Source organism: Desmodus rotundus, chromosome 9 (assembly GCF_022682495.2).
Source record: "Desmodus rotundus isolate HL8 chromosome 9, HLdesRot8A.1, whole genome shotgun sequence".
Lineage (NCBI taxonomy): Eukaryota > Metazoa > Chordata > Mammalia > Chiroptera > Phyllostomidae > Desmodus > Desmodus rotundus.
Genome location: NC_071395.1, coordinates 111,406,911 through 111,424,765, shown reverse-complemented (window position 1 = coordinate 111,424,765; position 17,855 = coordinate 111,406,911). Strand labels below are relative to the sequence as shown.

At 50.3% G+C, this 17,855-nt stretch overlaps 1 protein-coding gene across 1 annotated transcript in view; it reads right to left on the bottom strand.

The window, feature by feature from the left end:
* The window catches only part of TNRC6C (trinucleotide repeat containing adaptor 6C), a 107,330-nt gene that overhangs the window by 49,543 nt on the left and 39,932 nt on the right, over positions 1-17,855 (bottom strand). Inside the window, exon 4 of the mRNA XM_053911115.1 lies at positions 7,178-7,507. Within this exon, the coding sequence (XP_053767090.1) occupies positions 7,178-7,507 (330 nt within the window). The remainder of the gene's footprint in view (positions 1-7,177; positions 7,508-17,855) is intronic.

The following is a 17,855-nucleotide window of genomic DNA, read 5'->3' as shown; positions in this document are numbered from 1 at the left end:
CTCACACTGTGCCTGTCCCTACACGACTCTGGCCAGCGTCCCCAACTGCAAGCTCCCTTGGACACTCACACGCTCCCGAACTCACAGGCACAGCATTCCTGCTGGAGGGGCCGGGAAACACACACTGCGCAGGTGAAGTAGACCTTGTCTCTCTCCAGAGAATGCTCCACGGTGAGAAAGGCAAGTGTGGTACACACAGGCTCTCAGCCTCTAGTTTTTCCTTATTATACTTCTGTCTTGTTTTTTCATTTTTCCTTCGCAAGAACTTTTAATACGGGAATCAGCTGTGTCCTATGTACTTTTTAATTAATTTTATTACTACTGTTGTCCCAAATTTTCTCCCTTTGCCCCCCTCCACCCAGCACCCCCCAGTCCCTCAGGCCGTCCCCACACCATTGTTCACGTCCACGGGTCACACCTAGAAGTTCGTTGGCTACTCCATTTCCTGCACTGTATTTTGGATCCCCACGGCTCTTCCGTGACTGCCTGTCTGTACTCCTTCATCCCCTCACCTCGTCACCCATTCTCCCCCACCCCCTCCCATCTGGCAACCATCAAACCTTCCTCTGTATCCACAATTCTCTGTTCTTCTTGTTTGCTTAGTTTGTTTTATAGATTCAAGTGTTGACAGATATGTATTTATTGCCATTTTGTTGTTCATAAGTTTTGTCTTCTGCTTTTCTTAAATAAGTCCTTGTAATATTTCATATAATAATGGTTGGGTGATGATGAACTCCTTTAGCTTCTCCTTGTCTCTGGGAAGCTCTTGATCTGCCCTTCAATTCTCAAATATCTTTGCTGGGTAGAGCAATCTTGGCTGTAGGTCCCTACTCGTCATGACTTTGCATATTTCTTGCCAATCCCTTCCAGCCTCATTGGCACTCTCCTTTAGGTAACTACCTGCTTTTCTTGTGCTGCTTTTAAGATTTGCTCTTTATCTTTTACCTTTGTCATTTTAATTACGATGTGTCTTGGAGTAGGCCTCTTTGCATCCACCTTGTTTGGGACCTCTGTGCTTCCCGGACTTGCATGTCTATTTCCTTCACCAAATTAGGGAAGTTTTCTTTCATTATTTTTTCAAATAAATTTCTAATTTCTTGCTCTTTCTCTTCTCCTTCTGGCACCCCTATGATGTGAACGCTGGAACACTGGAAGTTGTCCCAGAGGCTGTTTACACTATCCTTATTTTGGGAGGGGGGATTCTTTTTTCCTCTTGTTGTTCTGACTGGTTATTTTTTGTTTCCTTAATGTTCCAAATCATTGATTTGATTCTTGATTTCATCCACTCTACTGTTGTTTCCCTGTAAATTGTTCTTTATTTCAATTAGTGTATCCTTCGTTTTGACTGGATTTTTTGTTCTTGAGGTCCTCACTAACTTCCTTGAGCGTCCTTGTAACCAGTGTTTTGAACTCTGCATCTGACAGATTGCTTATCTCCATTTCATTTAGCTCCCCCTCTGGAGTTTTGATCTGTTCTTTCTTTTAGGCCATGTTTCTTTGTCTCCTCGTTTTGGCAGCCTCCCTGTGTTTGTTCTGTGTATTAGGCAGAGCGGCTCTGACTCCGTGTCTTGGTCGTGTGGCTTAATGTAGCAGGTGTCCTGTAGGGTCCAGGGCACTGCCTCCCCTAGCGCCCAAGCTGAGTACTCAGGGTGTGTCCTTCGTGTGGGCTGAGGACACTCTCCTCTTGTAGTCGAGCCTTGGTTGCTGTTGGCAGGCCAGTGGGAGGGGTTTACCCAGGCCAGTCAGCTGTAGGGACTGGCTGTGATCACTGACCACCAACCTCTGCCCTCCATGGAGGATCAGCTGTTCGGGGGCAGCAGGGTGGTGGTGCTCCCACATGGTCTGCAGCAGTGGGGGCACAGACTCTGGAGTTTCCTGCGTGGTGCAGGCCAAGGTCAGCTCCCACCTGTATTCTGCCCAGGGCCACCCTGCCTGAGCTATAAAGCAATCTTGAGATGGCTGTTATGGGGACTTACCTTCCTGGCACCAGAACAATGGGCTGGGGGGTGGGGGGGTCTGGTATGGGGCTGAGACTCCTCACTCTCAAGATATCCCTCCCAAATTTTTATCCACGACACATGGATGTAGGACCAAGACATTCATTCAGTGTCTCCAACCCCTCCTACCAGTCTGGATGGATGTGTTTTCTTTAATTCCATAGCTGTCAGACTTCCATTCAACTCAATCACCCTTCTGGTGACCTGGTCCACAATCCAGGCATGTGCCCGGACTGGGAATTGAACTAACAACCCTTTGATTTGAAGGCTGGCACTCAATCCACTGAGCCACACCAGGCATAGCTGTAACTTTGATGTGGTTGTGTGAGGAGGTGAGCTGTGTTTACCTATGCCATCATCTTGACTGGAAGTTCTCTCCTACTTTAACATATTTTTTTTTTAAATAATAGTTTGGCCCTGGCTGGTGTGGCTCAGTGAGTCCAAGGGTTGCCAGTTCAATTCCCAGTCTAGGGCACATGCCTGGGTTGCAGGCCAGGTCCCCAGTAGAGGGCGTGCAAGAGGCAACCACACACTGATGTTTCTCTCCCTCTCTTTCTCCTTTCCTTCTCTAAAAATAAAATATTTTTAAAAATCATTGAGTAATTTAAAAAAGTAATAATTTGAATATAAAATGTATTTAAAAGTTGGAACGGTGTTGAAAACAAGAAAGCAAAGAAAGCAGAAAGCAAAAGTCATGATTTTAATGCAGTATTTATATTTATGGTTTTCAAATAGACTCAAGGTGATTTGAAAATACCACTCCCACTGTCTCCGTGGTGCGGTGGTGAAAACAAAGCCAGCCGTAGAATGCAAACAGCAGGACCTGGATCCCCAACACATGCAAGAGTTCAAGCTAAAGCCACTTGGGAAAAATTAGGTTCTACCACTCATCGCTGTGTCTTCCCCACCACCGAGACTCCTTTAAAGACTTCTGTGGGTTTCTGGGGAGCATGGTTGAAGTAGCTTTGACAAGTTGCCCTGGGAAATCCCTAAATGTTTCTTGTCCTCATCACCACTCCCACCACTGCCTCCACCATTATTTCACCATCACCATCTTTTTTTTTTTTAAACCTCACATGAGGACATTTTTTCATTGCTTTTTAGAGAGAAGGGAAAGGGAGAGAGAGGGAAAGAAACACTGATCGGTTGTCTTCTTGGCTGTCTTCCCCAGGGGGCTGGGGATTGAACCTGTCACCTGGGCATGTGCCTTACTGGGAATTGAACCTGCGACCTTTCATTGTATGGGACGACGCTCCAACCAACTGAACCATACGAACCAGGGCACCATCATCATCTTCATTACCATCCCCATCACCGTCAGCACCACCACCCCACTGGCATTGCCGCAACATACCCTGACACCAGAGTTCATCCAGAACTGAACGTGTAAAAAGACCTTTATCCTCTTTATGTTTAATACATGCATTCTTCTTAGAACTTTGACTTTAACAAAATTATACTTTTCATAACCCAAAGTCTCTGGACTGTGTTTCAATTCACAAATTTGTCTTTCAGTAGTAGTCTAGAAGACAGGACAACGTGAAAAAAATAATTGTGGAAAGCCTGACATGTAGGGTCAGCATTCTGCCACAAATAAAAGCTGTGAAGGGACAGAGGTGGTGCGCCGACTTGCCGGAACTGCAAGCCCCCCCGTGCAGCCCAGGAGCTTGGGGGCTGGGTCCCACGCGCCTGGTATGCAGCAGGCCGGAGAGAGTTCACAAGCAAGAGTCTTCATTCCACGAGACATCACACACTGCAGAGCACTTTGAAGTTCTAAGTATTTCCACACACAGTGAAAGAACCGAACCTCACAAATTATGTCCATTTTAGAGATGGGGGAAGAGAGTTTCAGAGAAGTCAAACTTGGAAAAGGTGTTATAACAAAGTAATAAGGACTGAACTAAAACCCACATTTTTTGAATAAAATCCTACTGCTCTTTCCACTATACCATTCTATCATCAAAATAATTTCCCCTAAAAAAAGTCTTAAAAAGAAAAAAGTGATGAAGTTTGTATACGTCAAATTGTCTTTTCTGCTGTTTAAATGGCTCACACATTCTAAAAATAGGTGTCTATAAAAATCTAAGTAACACAACTGTCTTAAGTGATTAAATTAAAAAGGATTACATGATAGGACAGCATGGTTTAAAGAGAAAAGCTTTCTTCTTTTTTTTGCTTTTAAATTTTAAAGTGTTAAAAATGTAAAGATAAATTTTTCAAGGAAAAGTATTTAACAAAGAGCTTCCAAAAGCTGCAGGGAGCAAACACTTAATCAGGCATCAAATTAATCAGATGGGGAAGCGTGGACAGGGCTTACTCGGAAGGGTGCAGAGCACTGAATTAGTCGTGGCGCTGGCGAACGGGCCCTGACCCGTTCTTTACCCCCACGGCCTTTCAACGGAAATTAGAGAGCATTCGATACGTGAGGAAAACAATTCCAACGGCTTTCCAGAACTGCAAGTACATGTTTACTGATGCCTGCTGGTTACACAAGTTCCTCATCACTTGTTTTCCCGAGCGGTGAGATTCACGCAACTGCTGTCAGCCCCTGAGGACCCCGGGGGTCTCCCCTCGACCGCACTTCCTATGTGTAAAACTCTCGGGGAAATCTGAGTGCACAGTTCTGTCCCCGGACAGACTCCAAAGCACCCAATCGGTCAACCCCTAGAACGAGGAATTACGAAATGCTGACCGGATACAGGTTTCAGAGTAAAAGGTTTACTGGCAACCATTATGAAAAGTGTTCAAGAGAGTAAGTTTGTTGTCCTGGGTTTTTCTTCAAATGAGCAGTAAAGAAGATTGCTTCCTCTAGGCTAACATCCTATTAGAACAAGATAAAAGTGGGACCCTAACGAGCGGCGTCCTCCTTTGGGAGGCTGGCCAATGCCCAGGAAGTGGAGGAGGGCCGGCGGGGATGCCCTGCCTGGCCGCTCTGCCCAGTCCAGGGCCAGCAGCTCCCCCAAGACGCCATTTTATCAGTGTGACCTGTCCTGGGAGCCTGGGCTCAGAGCTGCCGCTGCTCTCTGATGGCACGTCATATGCTGACTTGGGACAAGCACACACTCTGGTCTGTGTGTGTTTCGTTTCTCCTTCTCTGCCAGGCCTGACAGGGGCAGAAATGCCTGCAGAAAGGGCCCCCCACCCCCCGGGGGACGCTACCTTGCGAGCCAGCTGCCTGTTCGCTTGCCTCTGGGGTTGCCTGGGCTCTCGGCTCCACCATGTCAGCCGTGCACAGCGAGAGCCTCATCCTGTCACGCTGCCAGTCAAGTCCCAGGCAACCTGCGGGTGCCCACGGTGGCCAGCGGGCAGTGTTGGCAGCCCTTCCACTCCGGGAGGCCCCGCTTCCCCTGCTGCGGCGGGGGGTGGCGCCCACGGAGGGACTGGAAAGCTTTGATTATCTAATTGCAGCTGACACTAAACCGATCTTCCCTCCTCTTCCAATTCCTTCCATTGTCACCACGTTTCCACTCAGGCCCCGGGTACAGGGAGCGTCAGAGCCAGTTTGCTTCTGCTTTGTTTGAAAGTCAGCCAAAAGAATAACGGCGCACTGCCGTGGGCTGCGTGCAAATAAACTGCTGCGCTCTCTTACTGCCTTTGTTTCCGCTCCTTCTCCTCTCTCGCTCTTCCTAACCACCCCCCACCAAACAGTTGGCATTCCAACACTGGCTCTAATATTCCAAATGAGCACCATATGCAAACTGGCAAGTGCCCAACTCCTTAATTACCTTCCTGCCTCCATCTAAAAGATATCTAAGCAGCAAACACAGCCGCAGAGTCACCGAGGCCTGTTTATACACGTACAAAGCAGCCACCAAAACAGAAGCCCAGGAAAAAGCGGGCTGCCACGTTCCTTTTTCAGTTTTTTAAAAATGTGCGTCACAAATTAACATACCAAGCTGTTTAGGCTGAGTGTACAACCTTTGTGTATGTTAGGACTTCACTGAGGACCGCGTTTCAGCGTAGAAAGTAACGGCATGTCTGACTGTAAACTGCTTGCAGCGAAGTCGGTAGGGCTATATTCTCGGTCAACGAATGTATCTGGTCACTGCTTTTCTTTCTTGCTTTTATCTGACAGCTATTGACCTGTGCCCGCTCTCCCAGGAGCGCAGCAGGTGACAGTCAAGCCTACTGTAAGAGACATGGCCAAGCTGTGTGAACTTGTTCCGAACACGCCACAGTTTGGAGAAACCTTGCTACAGACACTTTTACGCCGTGCGGAAATTATTCCCCTTGTTAACAGGCAGCCCATGAAAGGAAAAACATTAACATGATTTGTGACATGTTTCTTTCAAACTCCAATCTAATACAAGCAGCCCCCCTTCTCTAATCACAGACCTGGACCCCACTACTGCCAGCAAACAGGACCAGGGCCGGTTGCTAAAACAGGCGGACTGCGGGAAAGAGAAACCTGGAAGTGGAACGCACATACTTTGTTCTCTTCCAAAAATGTCTCTAAAACTCCGGTAAAAAAAAGGTTAAAGTCTAAACCCATAAAGTCGTGACACTAGGAACAGAGTCTGGGAGATGAGATGTCACATTCTGGAAGCTGGAAAGCAAACCAGCAAGGGGTGATTTCTGCGGGAGCCGAGAGAAAGCTGCACGCCACTGCAGGCCAAGACGCCGGCAAGGAGCAGGTGGCTCGAACCCAAGACACTGCAGGGCTGAGGGCGAGGGGCTGTCAGGCCCGTTTGGCTTGAAGTGTGTGACATTACAGTTAGACATGCCCACCTCCCACAAAACATGGTCACCTCCCTGCAACGCATGTGTGTGGGAGGTCATGAGCTACCCTAGCAAACTGAGGGGAAAGGGCGTTATTTAAGGGTTTTCACTGAAGGGTTCCAAAGCACCTGCCTTGACACACTCATATGTACTGATGCCCAGACCTGTAGTTTCTGGAGAGCGACAAAGGAGCTACCGCCAACTGAAAATATGTGAGATGTAATGTAAGTGGGGGAAAGAGAATTAAACTTTAAAATCCAATTGAAATGAATCTACCTATTATCTATCTATCTACGTACCTGTTACCAATTAACCTATTTATCGCTCTGTCATCTAGCTAGCTCTACTACATGTATGTACTGAAGATGGACACAAATATGTCCACTGTTGTTCCTGGGCAGCCAAGCTGAAAACAGCACACCGATCCCCAGGTAAAAGACTGCCCTTCTGTGGGGTCTTACCTGGTTGGAGCTTACTGGGCTGCTGCTGTGCGCCGGCTCCAGGCAGGGGAGGAGGGCTCACCCCCGCGGGCCCAGCACCCTGGGTGGGGCTTGCACTGGTCAGCGCCCCCGTGGGCAATGGCTGACCTCTCTTCAATAGCTGCTTCTGTTCTTGCTGGCGGAAGCGTGGAGGCACCTCTCGAGGCAGGTAACGGGATGCAGCTGGCTGCTGGCCACCGGCAGGTGCGCGTTTGCCATTGCTGCTGCTGCTGGGGAGAGTGCTGGTGGAAGTACTGGTCCCGGTACTGGCAGGCTGGGGCTGGCTGGAACAGGTCTTAGTAGGTTCTGGCACTATAAGGACAAAATGAAAAGAACCCAAAACTTTAGTAACACCCCCTTAAAACCCAACCCAACCCAAAAGAAATGAAACAAATCTGAGAAAGAGATGGCAATGCAATGTTTGGGAACAGAACCGGACTGAAGTCTAGATTCGAGGTCTGACACGTAGCTTTCCTACAAACTAACCGCAGTCTTGACTGTAGCCTTGAACCAGAGTCCTCATCTGCAAAATGGGTGCCACGTCAGAGAGCAGTCCTCACCCTCCAGTTTGCGTGAGCCTCGGCTCGAGGGCCGATGAAAGCCCGGATCCTGGGCCCCACCGTGGGAAAGCAGTAGGTGGGCAGGGGAGGGAGGACAGGGAATCTTTAAGTTGGATGCCCACAATTACAACATAAATATGCTGTTTCAATTCTACTGACAGTCTAAAGAACATGCATTGGGGCATGCATCCGGATTACTCAGACAGCCCGACGTTTGTGGGGTGGTGTCTGCAACACCCGCACCCCGCGTCACGGACTGCCCGAGAAAGAGCGCAGGGCTGACCTGCAAATGATGCCTCCACGTTAAGTGAAAGCCAAAACGCTATCAGAGGATGGTGCATAAATGAAGGCTTCATGGTAGTTTACCAAGAAAAGGAGCAGGAGTGAGCAGGAGCGCTGAGTGGTACCCTGATGGGGTTACCCTAACAGGCACGCCAGCACCGGAGGTAGCCTGAGTGTAGCCCCACAGGAGGAAGGGCATGTAGACGTGTCAAGTGCAGAAGAATCTGAGCCTCAACAGCTATTCCTACCTTGCCCTTGCAACATTAATATCCAACAAGCATCACATTTATCTTGGTATTTGAAAAGAACTTCTGCCTACTCAACGTATAAATGTCTCTGGTTTTCTAGTTGAGTGAATCTCCGTGTGAAACGAATTTGTACTTAGTTCTGTGTGTGTCTCATACGGACAGGCAACACCCTAACCACTTCCGGGCAACACTGGGAGAGCTCGAGGCGTTACTGGCCGCCCTCCTCGTCTCCCAGAGTGGGAGCTGCCGTCCACTGTGACGGCCCCTCACCATCCGCAGTCAGTGTCTGCGAGGCCTCTGCCCAGTTTGTCTGTCGCCATGCCCGGCAATCCTCAGTCCTGGGTGAAGCCGCCGTCCCCATTCTCTAACCCAGGTCAGATTGCTCAGGCTCTCTCAAGAAATCCCAGCCATGCAGTGCGGTGTCACCGCAAACCCCTGGTCCCGAGCCCCAGAGCCCTCTGCTTCTTGACTACACTGCGCTTCCTCAGTCTGCCTGGTTCCACTGCTGTCAACAGCTCATTCAAAGTCTTGTCTGGCTGTTGTTTGGCTTTAAAAATAAAAATAATTACAGTTAATTAGTTAGTCCCATGGCTCCTCTCCACCCGTGAGGACCACCTGCCTTCTTTACAACGCTGGACGAAGAGGCGGCGCGCTGCCACGGCACAGTGAACGAAGGGCACGCACACATCAGGCTCGAGGGCTTATGCGGTTGCTCCTAGAGACCCAGCAGGGGCTGCAAGTTAAACAAAATCCGCTCTCTGCTGGACCTGCCAACAGAAGATGGATGAACTGCCCAAGCCCTTCCTATGTCCTTCAGAGCCTCCTCTTGGCTCTGCAGGCCCCATGACCACACATGGGCTTCAAGTCTTTGGACTCGTGCCTATGCCCTGGACTCTCCGGAAAGGTCATCCAGTTTCAGTGATGCCCAAATACTATCCCATGCTGCCCTCTGCTTTACTCCAGCCTCGATCTGCAGTTGCCTACTAGACAGTGCTGCTTGGAAGCTGCCCCCCTTCAAATGGAACGTGCGCAAAGGCCCAGCGAGAATGTGCTGGGTCTGAGCCCAGGACAGCACGGAGTGCTGCGGAGAGGTGGGGCGCGCAGGGCAGCCACCTAAGGGAGTCGCAACCCGCTGAGGAAGCACGTGGCACTGACTGGCAGGCAGTTAGTCACACAGGAGCCAGGGCCACGCGCCACGCGCGGCTGCCGAGCACTGGAGGTCGGAACCGAGATGGGCTGCGTGCGCACACACTGCTCACTGCATTTCAGCCAGGGCGAGACCCAGGAGATAGATCTTACTGTCAGTTTTCACCTTGACTTCAGGTTGAAATGATAACATTTTGAATATACTGAGTTAAAAATGTATTACTAATCATAATCTCACCTGTGTTTTTGTTTTAAAATGTTGCTGCTAGAATATTTTAAATGACTTATGTGGCTTGAATTATATCCTGCTGAACAGCATGGTCTGCCTTCTGGAGAGCCAGAAGTCTGAGCTGATTCCTCAGGACTATTACATGCAGTCACCTGCTTTCATAGAGGACCATCAGCTGTGGTAGGTCACCAGCTTCCCGGGTGATTTTCCCTTACGACTCTGGGCTGGCGCCAGTCCAGGCACCTTAACCCACATGCAGAAGCGTCACTAAGTATTTGCTCAATTAAACAAGAGACAGAGGGCCTGGAGCCTAGTGCTCCGGCAACTACCCTCCCGCTCCTCGTGGAGACACCTGCAGCTGCCCGAGGTGCTACTGCTGCAGCCGCTGGGGCAGGAGCCGCCCCAGACCCCTGGGGAAAGGCAGAGAAGCCTCACTCGGCAACCGCGCCGAGGGAACCAAGGACTCAGACCCACGGAGCTGCTCCCTTGGCCCGCGGCTCCCAGGTCACTGCAGCAGAAGCTGCCCCTTCGTGCAGCACACTCGCTCCCGGTCCTTTCCCGGCCCAGCCGCTCTTCAGGCACTGGGGACGTGGCAGTGAACAGAAAAGGCATATCCCACCCCATGGGGCTCACACCTGGGCTGGGGAAGACAAACGACCACCATGATGCATAATGCCAGTCACCAACCGATGCTGAGTGCTGTGGAGACCCAGGAACGCAGGGCAGGGAGCGAGTCCCCATTTTCTCAACCCACCGTTCTTCCACAAAGTGCACCAGCATCCTCCCCTGTCCTCTTCTCATCTCCTCACTTAGGAGATGGCTAGCGCACGCCCTGTCGTGCCAGGAGCTGGGCGCACCAAGGGAAGTAAGTACACAGGGCTCCCATCCCCGGAGGCGACAGTCTGGTAGGACATGACCCTTACAGCTGTCCTCCAAGAGCACAGTCACAAGTTACGGTGAGCACGATAAAAGCAACCGTGAGGTCAGGGGCTCAGAGAAGGCTCCTCTGAGGAAGTGACACCTAGGCTGAGCCTGAGAACTTGGCCAGGTGACGCACAGGCCCGCCTGTCACTCCTGCAGCGGGCACAGTGCACGGGAAGGGGACCCCGTGTTCTCCAGGACTGACATAGGCCAGCGGGGCTAGATCACGGGACTGAGGGAGAGCGACTGGACACAAGGCGGAGAGCAGGCATGGGCTCTGTAAATGCTCTGGATGCCATCACTTGGCAGCAGCAGGGACAGTGGCCAGGCAGCCTGGTGGGAGGGCTCTTCCAGTGTGTCCCTGTCCTCGCTACAGCACGTGGGGCACCTGGAGCCTCCGGTATTTGGGGAGCAGTTCTCTAGGGGCAGGTCCCTCTGGCGACAAGCCCACGAGTGCCAGACAGTGTGGACATTGCTGGCTGCTCCCTTAGCAAGCAGGTGACTGGACCAAGATCCTGTCTGTGCGGCTCCAGGACCAGGTGACCCGGACCAACACCACCTTTCCAGGTGAGGGAAAAGGGTCACTGTGGCTGCGCCCTCCTTGCTCCGCTTCACAGGCGGCTGGGATACACTGGGGAGGGCAGGTTTTCACTCCGGTCCCCGTGAGCTCCTCACCAGCAACTCCCCAGAGCAGGGAGCAGGGGGTGCCCAGAGCACCCGGGCCTTTCCATCCAAGCCGCCCAGTCACACTGCCAGGACACTCGTTTCCTTAAACTCTTACTGGGAAATATCTACGATGTACCAAAGGGCATCAAGATGAAATAATCAGCAAACCCCCACGTGCCCCTGTCTCCCCTCCCAGACCCGTCCTCCTCCTTCCTAGGCGAGGCCGTGGCCACACGCACTCCAGGGTGTGTTCCTCTTGTGACATGCAGAGTACGGACTCAGGGTTTTGACCTCAGGCAGGCCACTTCCTGGCTGGTCATCCTGGGCCAGCTACTTAACCACTCTGACCCTCAGTTGTGCCATCTGTAAAACGTAAGTAACTGGGGCGGGGGGGGGGGGGGGTGGTGAAATGGGGTCAATGACCCTTGCTGAGGGTCCTTTAAGGAGTAACTGCTAATGTGTGTAAAGAACCACTTACAGCAGGGTCTGGCGCACCATACGTGCACTGTGAGTGTTCATATTACGTTAAAGGGAAAGAGTTCAGTGACATTTGTTAACGATGGTAAGGCCAACCTGATTCAGGACGCCAAGATGGGTATAGACTGCCGTGGGATTTCACCATGGCAGGGGGAGACTGGGCTCAACTCTGAACCCAGCGTGGTAAGCGGGGATTTACAGCCACGGGGCAGCGTGGAGGCAACCGGTGGAAAATCACCAAGAGGAAACAGCAGACATAGGGCGTTCGGGCTAACCAGACCTAACCACCACACTAAAACAATTCAGAGTGATCAGACCCAACTGGGGCAGGCAGGGGAAGAGGAGCCTGAGCAGACCCAGAGGCGGGCCCAGGGAGACCGACTGAGCAGGGCTCTTGCTCAGCTGGGCTGCCAGGGAATGAATGCACAGCTGGGCCTGGGAGAAGGCCTGCTAGCCTGACTGCAGTTTGGTCAAAGAATCTTTGTCAGGTAGAGTAATCCCCCTCTCGGAAGCAATGGCAAGTATTTTAGGCCGATTAAATAAAAACAAAGTCCCCCTGAATGAACTGTAACACAAGCTAAAAAAGCTAAGAAAGCAGGCAGAGACTCCACGCAGTCACGGCAGTTACAGGCAGTCAGGAGAGAGAACTGCAGCGGTGTGCAGGACTGGGGACTAGATCCCTCCTCTGCCCTAAGCCTCCCCCCAGTTTGGGTTTCACAGTTCCACTGTTTGGAAGGTGTTAAGCACCACACAATGTAAATAACCAGTCATCCCATCATTGAAAAAAGAAGTTACTGAGCGGTTGTCAAAGCTATTCCCTCTCCCCCAGCCCAGCGCAGGAGCCCTGGGCCCCAACAGGGAGGGCCTGTGGTCTGATCTGCCAGGCGGAACACGGCAGCTCTGCTCCCAGGGTGAGTGCGGCCCTGGTGGAAGTCTCTGCGCGGGTCTAGTTCCCAGTCACTGCTTTAGTGGCAGTGAGAGACAGCACTGGTGCCAGCTTCAGGGTCGCAAGACTGCAGCAGTGACACTGCACGGGTGACATCAGCAGTGCCATGAGGCCTTCTGATTCTTCCCAGGAGAAGCTCTTCAGGAGGATGCTTTGGGGGATCCTTTCTGGAGGCCCAGCCTAGGGCACGCCCCTTCCCCTGGCCTCACGGTGAGTCCCTGGACTTAAACTCATTTCTGCTTAAAATAGCTAGCCTGGTTCTATATTCTTTAGCTGAACTATGGTGAAGAGTACAGATTTTTTAGCAAGTAGTCCATTTAAATCTGTCATCCACCTGGACCTTGTGGCATATGGCAGGAGCTAGGTATTCAAGAGTGGTTTCCTTCTAATGGCTTGCACAACCCCAGGACTCACCTATACACACCTCACTGCGAATGCTGCAGGCCGCCGCCATGAGCTAATGCCTGCTGACAAGTAGGCATGCAATGGATTACAGGAATATTTTAAAAGTAACTGTTCATAGGTAAGTGCTAACCTAGAGGGACATTTGAGCCCACACATTTTAACATGTCTTATTTCTGAAATTTGGATGCATCTTTACAATTGGTGCATAAATTCATTCATTCATGCATTCCTTTGTTCGTTCGTTTAAGATTTTACTTGTTTATTTTCAGAGAGAGGGGAAGGGAGAAAAGAGGGAGAGAAACATCAATGTGTGAGAGATACACCAACTGGTTGCTCCTGCATACCTACTACTGGGGACCTGGCCCACAACCCAGGCATGTGCCCTGACCGGGATTTGAACCAGTGACCCTTTGGTTCGCAGGCTGACACTCATTCCATTGAGCCACACCAGCTAGGGCCAACTGGTGCATAAATTAAATAGTTTCCTCATTCATCCTCAAACTCCATCAATAAAACATTATTAAATCAATGATATATCCTATAATTGATGGCACCTTAGAACTTAAGAAGTTTTGTACGTAAAGCATAGAATTTCTGCTATGCAGACAACCCACAGGACAATAAGAAAAAAATGTTCAAAAATCATGCATTAATTCTAGCCATTTTGGAACATATACTATAAGACTCAGTCTCTTAAAATTTTAAATTTAAATTTAATCAAACATCTGTGAATGACTATTTGCAAGCTGACTGCGATAGAGAGCTGTTCTCCTGTGCTGAAGTAACCAGCGGCTCCTCGTTACCACCTCCTCTGCAGCCAGCACGGCGGCAAGCGCCGCAGCGCGCAGCTCCCCGAGAACAATGGGATGCGGGCAGGGCTGGCTCTGCGCAACGCGGGTCCATCTGCTGTGTTTACTGGCTGTCCCAGGGGGTACAAAGAAGTGGCCTTCTGTTTGTTCTGTTGACAGCTTTTGGCTGATCTGTCACCATGGCAACTTTTGGAGCCCAACTCAAAATGAGCACAAACTCATTAACTACTAACTACATTAACTTAGTGTCTGTTGCTAATGGGAAATGCTATTGAGAGATATTTTCTAGTCTAATATATTTTACCTTTCTAAAAGGTATTAACTTAAATGCTACTCTAAATATATCAGACTGAGTAACATAAATGTTAATGTAAAATTATTTTAATGACTACTCACATTAAAACCATTTCATTAGAAGTTTACTTGGTTTTGGCCCTTGTATTATTCTCCTATAAAAAAATGTTGTGTTTATCATACAAGCAAATATTTCTGAGTTTTTCTGAACAACAGCCAGCTGCTTTCAAAGATTAAAATAGAAAAGTCTGACGACCATGTATGTTAGTCACGTGACCAACCCACCATTAATACATAACGGCTTTTCCATAATCTGTTCCACCTGTAAGGTCAGCTGGAACACCCCCCAAATGAGACAGCACACTGGACAGAGAGGACGGGTGAAGCCCATGGAGTGTCCTGCTTCTGACCCCTCACCAGCCGGACCTCTTCTCTCTCCACATGCGCCATCCTGACCCGAGCCAGCTCTGGAAACGTGGCAAATCCCAGTCTCATAAGCCACAGGCTCGCGCGGAGTTACGCCTCACGGTGCCCGTCTCTCGAGGGTGTGCACTGCCTCGTGCAGTAGGACTGTGTGTTCTCTTTCCCAAATTAATCGGTTGTGGAATAGCGACAACCCTGGGGTGTTTCTCCCCGAAGTACGGACTACAACAACCTGCCAGAAGGGGGAGCCCGAGTTGAACGACGCCGACATTGGTCAGGGAAGGCTGGGGAGCCAGGAGGAAAACTGGCCAAATGCAGATTGATTTTGAAAAAATGCTTCTTCCTGCTTGGAGGAAAAAGGAGCACTGCTCCGTGATCATGCCCTGCCCAGGCTGTCCCCACCTACCTCCTGCCTCCCCGACACACTCCAGCCCTGGCTGGCCCCTCACCTGCGAGGCTGGCTTCTTGTTGTTTAGGACCTGGGAAACGCCACCCTCTAGCAGCTGCCTTCGCCAACGCTGTTCCCTCTGTGTGGGGGCCCTCAGCCTGCTCTCCTAGCCCAGGCCCAGTTATACTCTCGTCTCTGAGGAGGCCCCCACAACCCAGCCTGGGTCAGGTCCTCTGCTCTATGCTCTCATGAAACAACGTTCCTTCCCCGGTAGCCGCCTCAGTCAGCAACGATGCTCACAGCGCCGTGCTAGGGGTTTGTGCCTCTCCCCAAGTGTCTCCGTGTTCCATGAGCGTGGGAAGACTATCTATTTTCTTACATCTTTTTCTCCCCATAGTGAACAGCACAGTGCCAGGCAAACAGCAGGCATTTGGTAAAAGCACCTGCTGAACGAAACCATTAGCCCAGGGAGTTGCTAAGCTCAGCCTAGTCTATCCATCAACTTGACCCCTTCCTGTCCACCTGACCCGTCAGGGTAGGCACCTGAGTCCGACTATGCAGTCTGCGGTCTAACTGCACCCGCTGCCTCCTGTCCCCTTTCCATCTGCTTCAGTCGCATCCAATCCGGCGTGCTCAGTGGCCTCTCTAAAACAGGCAGCTACGGATGTCACCCCTCCACCTGGCGCTCTCCAACGGCTGCCTCTGGTCTAAAAGCTCAGCTCCAGAGTCCCCCACTAGGTGCACGAGGCCTGAGTGCCGGCCTCCCTGCCACCTCTCAGTTTCTTCCCCTTTTTTTGGTAGAGCAGGCTGTTGAGAGCGCTCAGTTCTACGGGCCTGATGGATGGTTTCAGGACGACAGGAGGAAGACATCCCTCCTGCCCTTGTTTTCACAGCTAACTTCAGGGACAGCAGGAGGAGTGATCGCTGTAGCATGCGTTTATCTCATTCACAACACCCAGCCACTCTCCTCCTACACATCTGCCAACGGAAAAATGAAGTGTGTGTCCGTACACAGACCTGCACCTGAACGTCCACGAAACTGTACTCATGCGAGCTAAGAACTGGGAACCACGCGGAAGTCCGCGTACAGGTGAATGGACTAACAAGTGGTGACATATCCAAACGGCGGAACAGCGCTCAGCAGTTACAGGAGGGAGTTACTGATGCACGCAACACCAGGGATGCCTTTCAAAAGTGTCCGCTGCGTGAGAGAAGCCAGGGGTGCGTGCTGTGTGGCTGTACAAACAACAGTCTAGGGGAGAGAGACTTCTGCAGTAACGGGAAGGAGACTGGGCAGTGGGGAGGGCGTGGGGAGCCTTTCGTGAATGATGGGCATTGTCTTGATTGTGGACATGGTTGCACAGGTGAGCACATGCCAAGACGTATTAAATCCTTCTCTTTAAATAAGTGTGTACTGTATGCCGGTTGTAACACAATAAAGCTGTTAGAAAAAACCCAAAGAAAAGCAGGTAATCTGATCAACTATTTCTCAGAAAGCAGATGGTCAGATTCCTCTAGAGCTATAAACTATAACTCTCTCTAAACTTGGAAACTGCCTTCATGTTAACATTTTAGTGAAAAGGTGCACTAACTAGAGGTGTGGACTTCTGCTTTATCCGAGACTTCACAGAGGTGCCCCCCGCAGACACGGGTAGAGGGCTGATGGCAGAGAAGCAGCGTGCTTCCCTGTTACAACTGGGGTTACGTCCTTTCTTCTAAGATTTAATCATGGATTTGTGTTTATGTACCTGGTTAGTTTTTTTCCAATAAATTTTTATCTTTTTAAATTGCCTATAATTAGCAGGAAAATGCCACATCTTAATACACTTTCTTTTGTCCTCATGGGAAAAAAATTAATGCACTTTTTGTATCTTCCTTCCACCAGGGACTCAGCAGTAAGATTAAATACAGTCATGCATCACTTAACGATGGGGGTGCGTTTGGAAAAATGCATCATTCCATTCCACCGCTGTGTAAACGCTTAGGGGCCATGTTGAACAAAACACAAGATTAAATCAAGCACAAGAGAAAATGATGCAATCAAGAGACACAGTGAACAGGAGATGCATGAGGCTTAAGGAAAAAATGAAGAAACAAAATGGAGTCACTGAAATAAGGCTAACGAAACTACTTGAATCAGAATGGGCTGAAACAGGAGCAATTAACTTCATCTTAGTTGGACTGGCTTGGAAACTTACACGTTTGAACTTCTCAGCTGTGTATCAGTGCCTGGAGTCACAGAAATCCCAGGACACCCCTCTGAAGCACTTAGGAGGGGCGTGCAGGCGTCCAGACCACTGGGCGTCTGGGAGATCACCAGCGTGGGCCACTCCTCTGCAAGCTAAGAACATAGCACTGATTCTTCTCAAGAATGTGTTTTTTACCATAAAAACTCTCCAGGACTGCAATGCGCTTAAGACCCTTAAATAAAACTTGTCATTTAATTCTAGTGAAGCCTCCTGATTCACTTATGCGTAGTTGACAGGCTGCTGCCAGCATATCAGGGCTACTATTTCATAGCAAACTCTTTAAGTAGAAAGCACACACTCTAAAATAATGACTGAAGGTGCAGTGGTGTGTTATCGGTACCAAGCATCACACCCTGCACGTGACTGTGCGTGCTGCGCTTTCGTACGGCTGGCAGTGCGGTGGGTGTGCCTACACCAGCGTCACCACCAACAGGGAGCAATGTGTGCGCTACGACCTTTTGACGGCTGGGACACTAGGCAACAGAACATTTTAGCACCATTATAACCTTCCGGGATCACTGTCATGTGCGCGGTCTGTCACTACTGAACCGCCTTGCGCAGTGCAGACTGCACTTGACACGGAGCAACGCGGCTGGAGACCCATCTGACACTGAAAA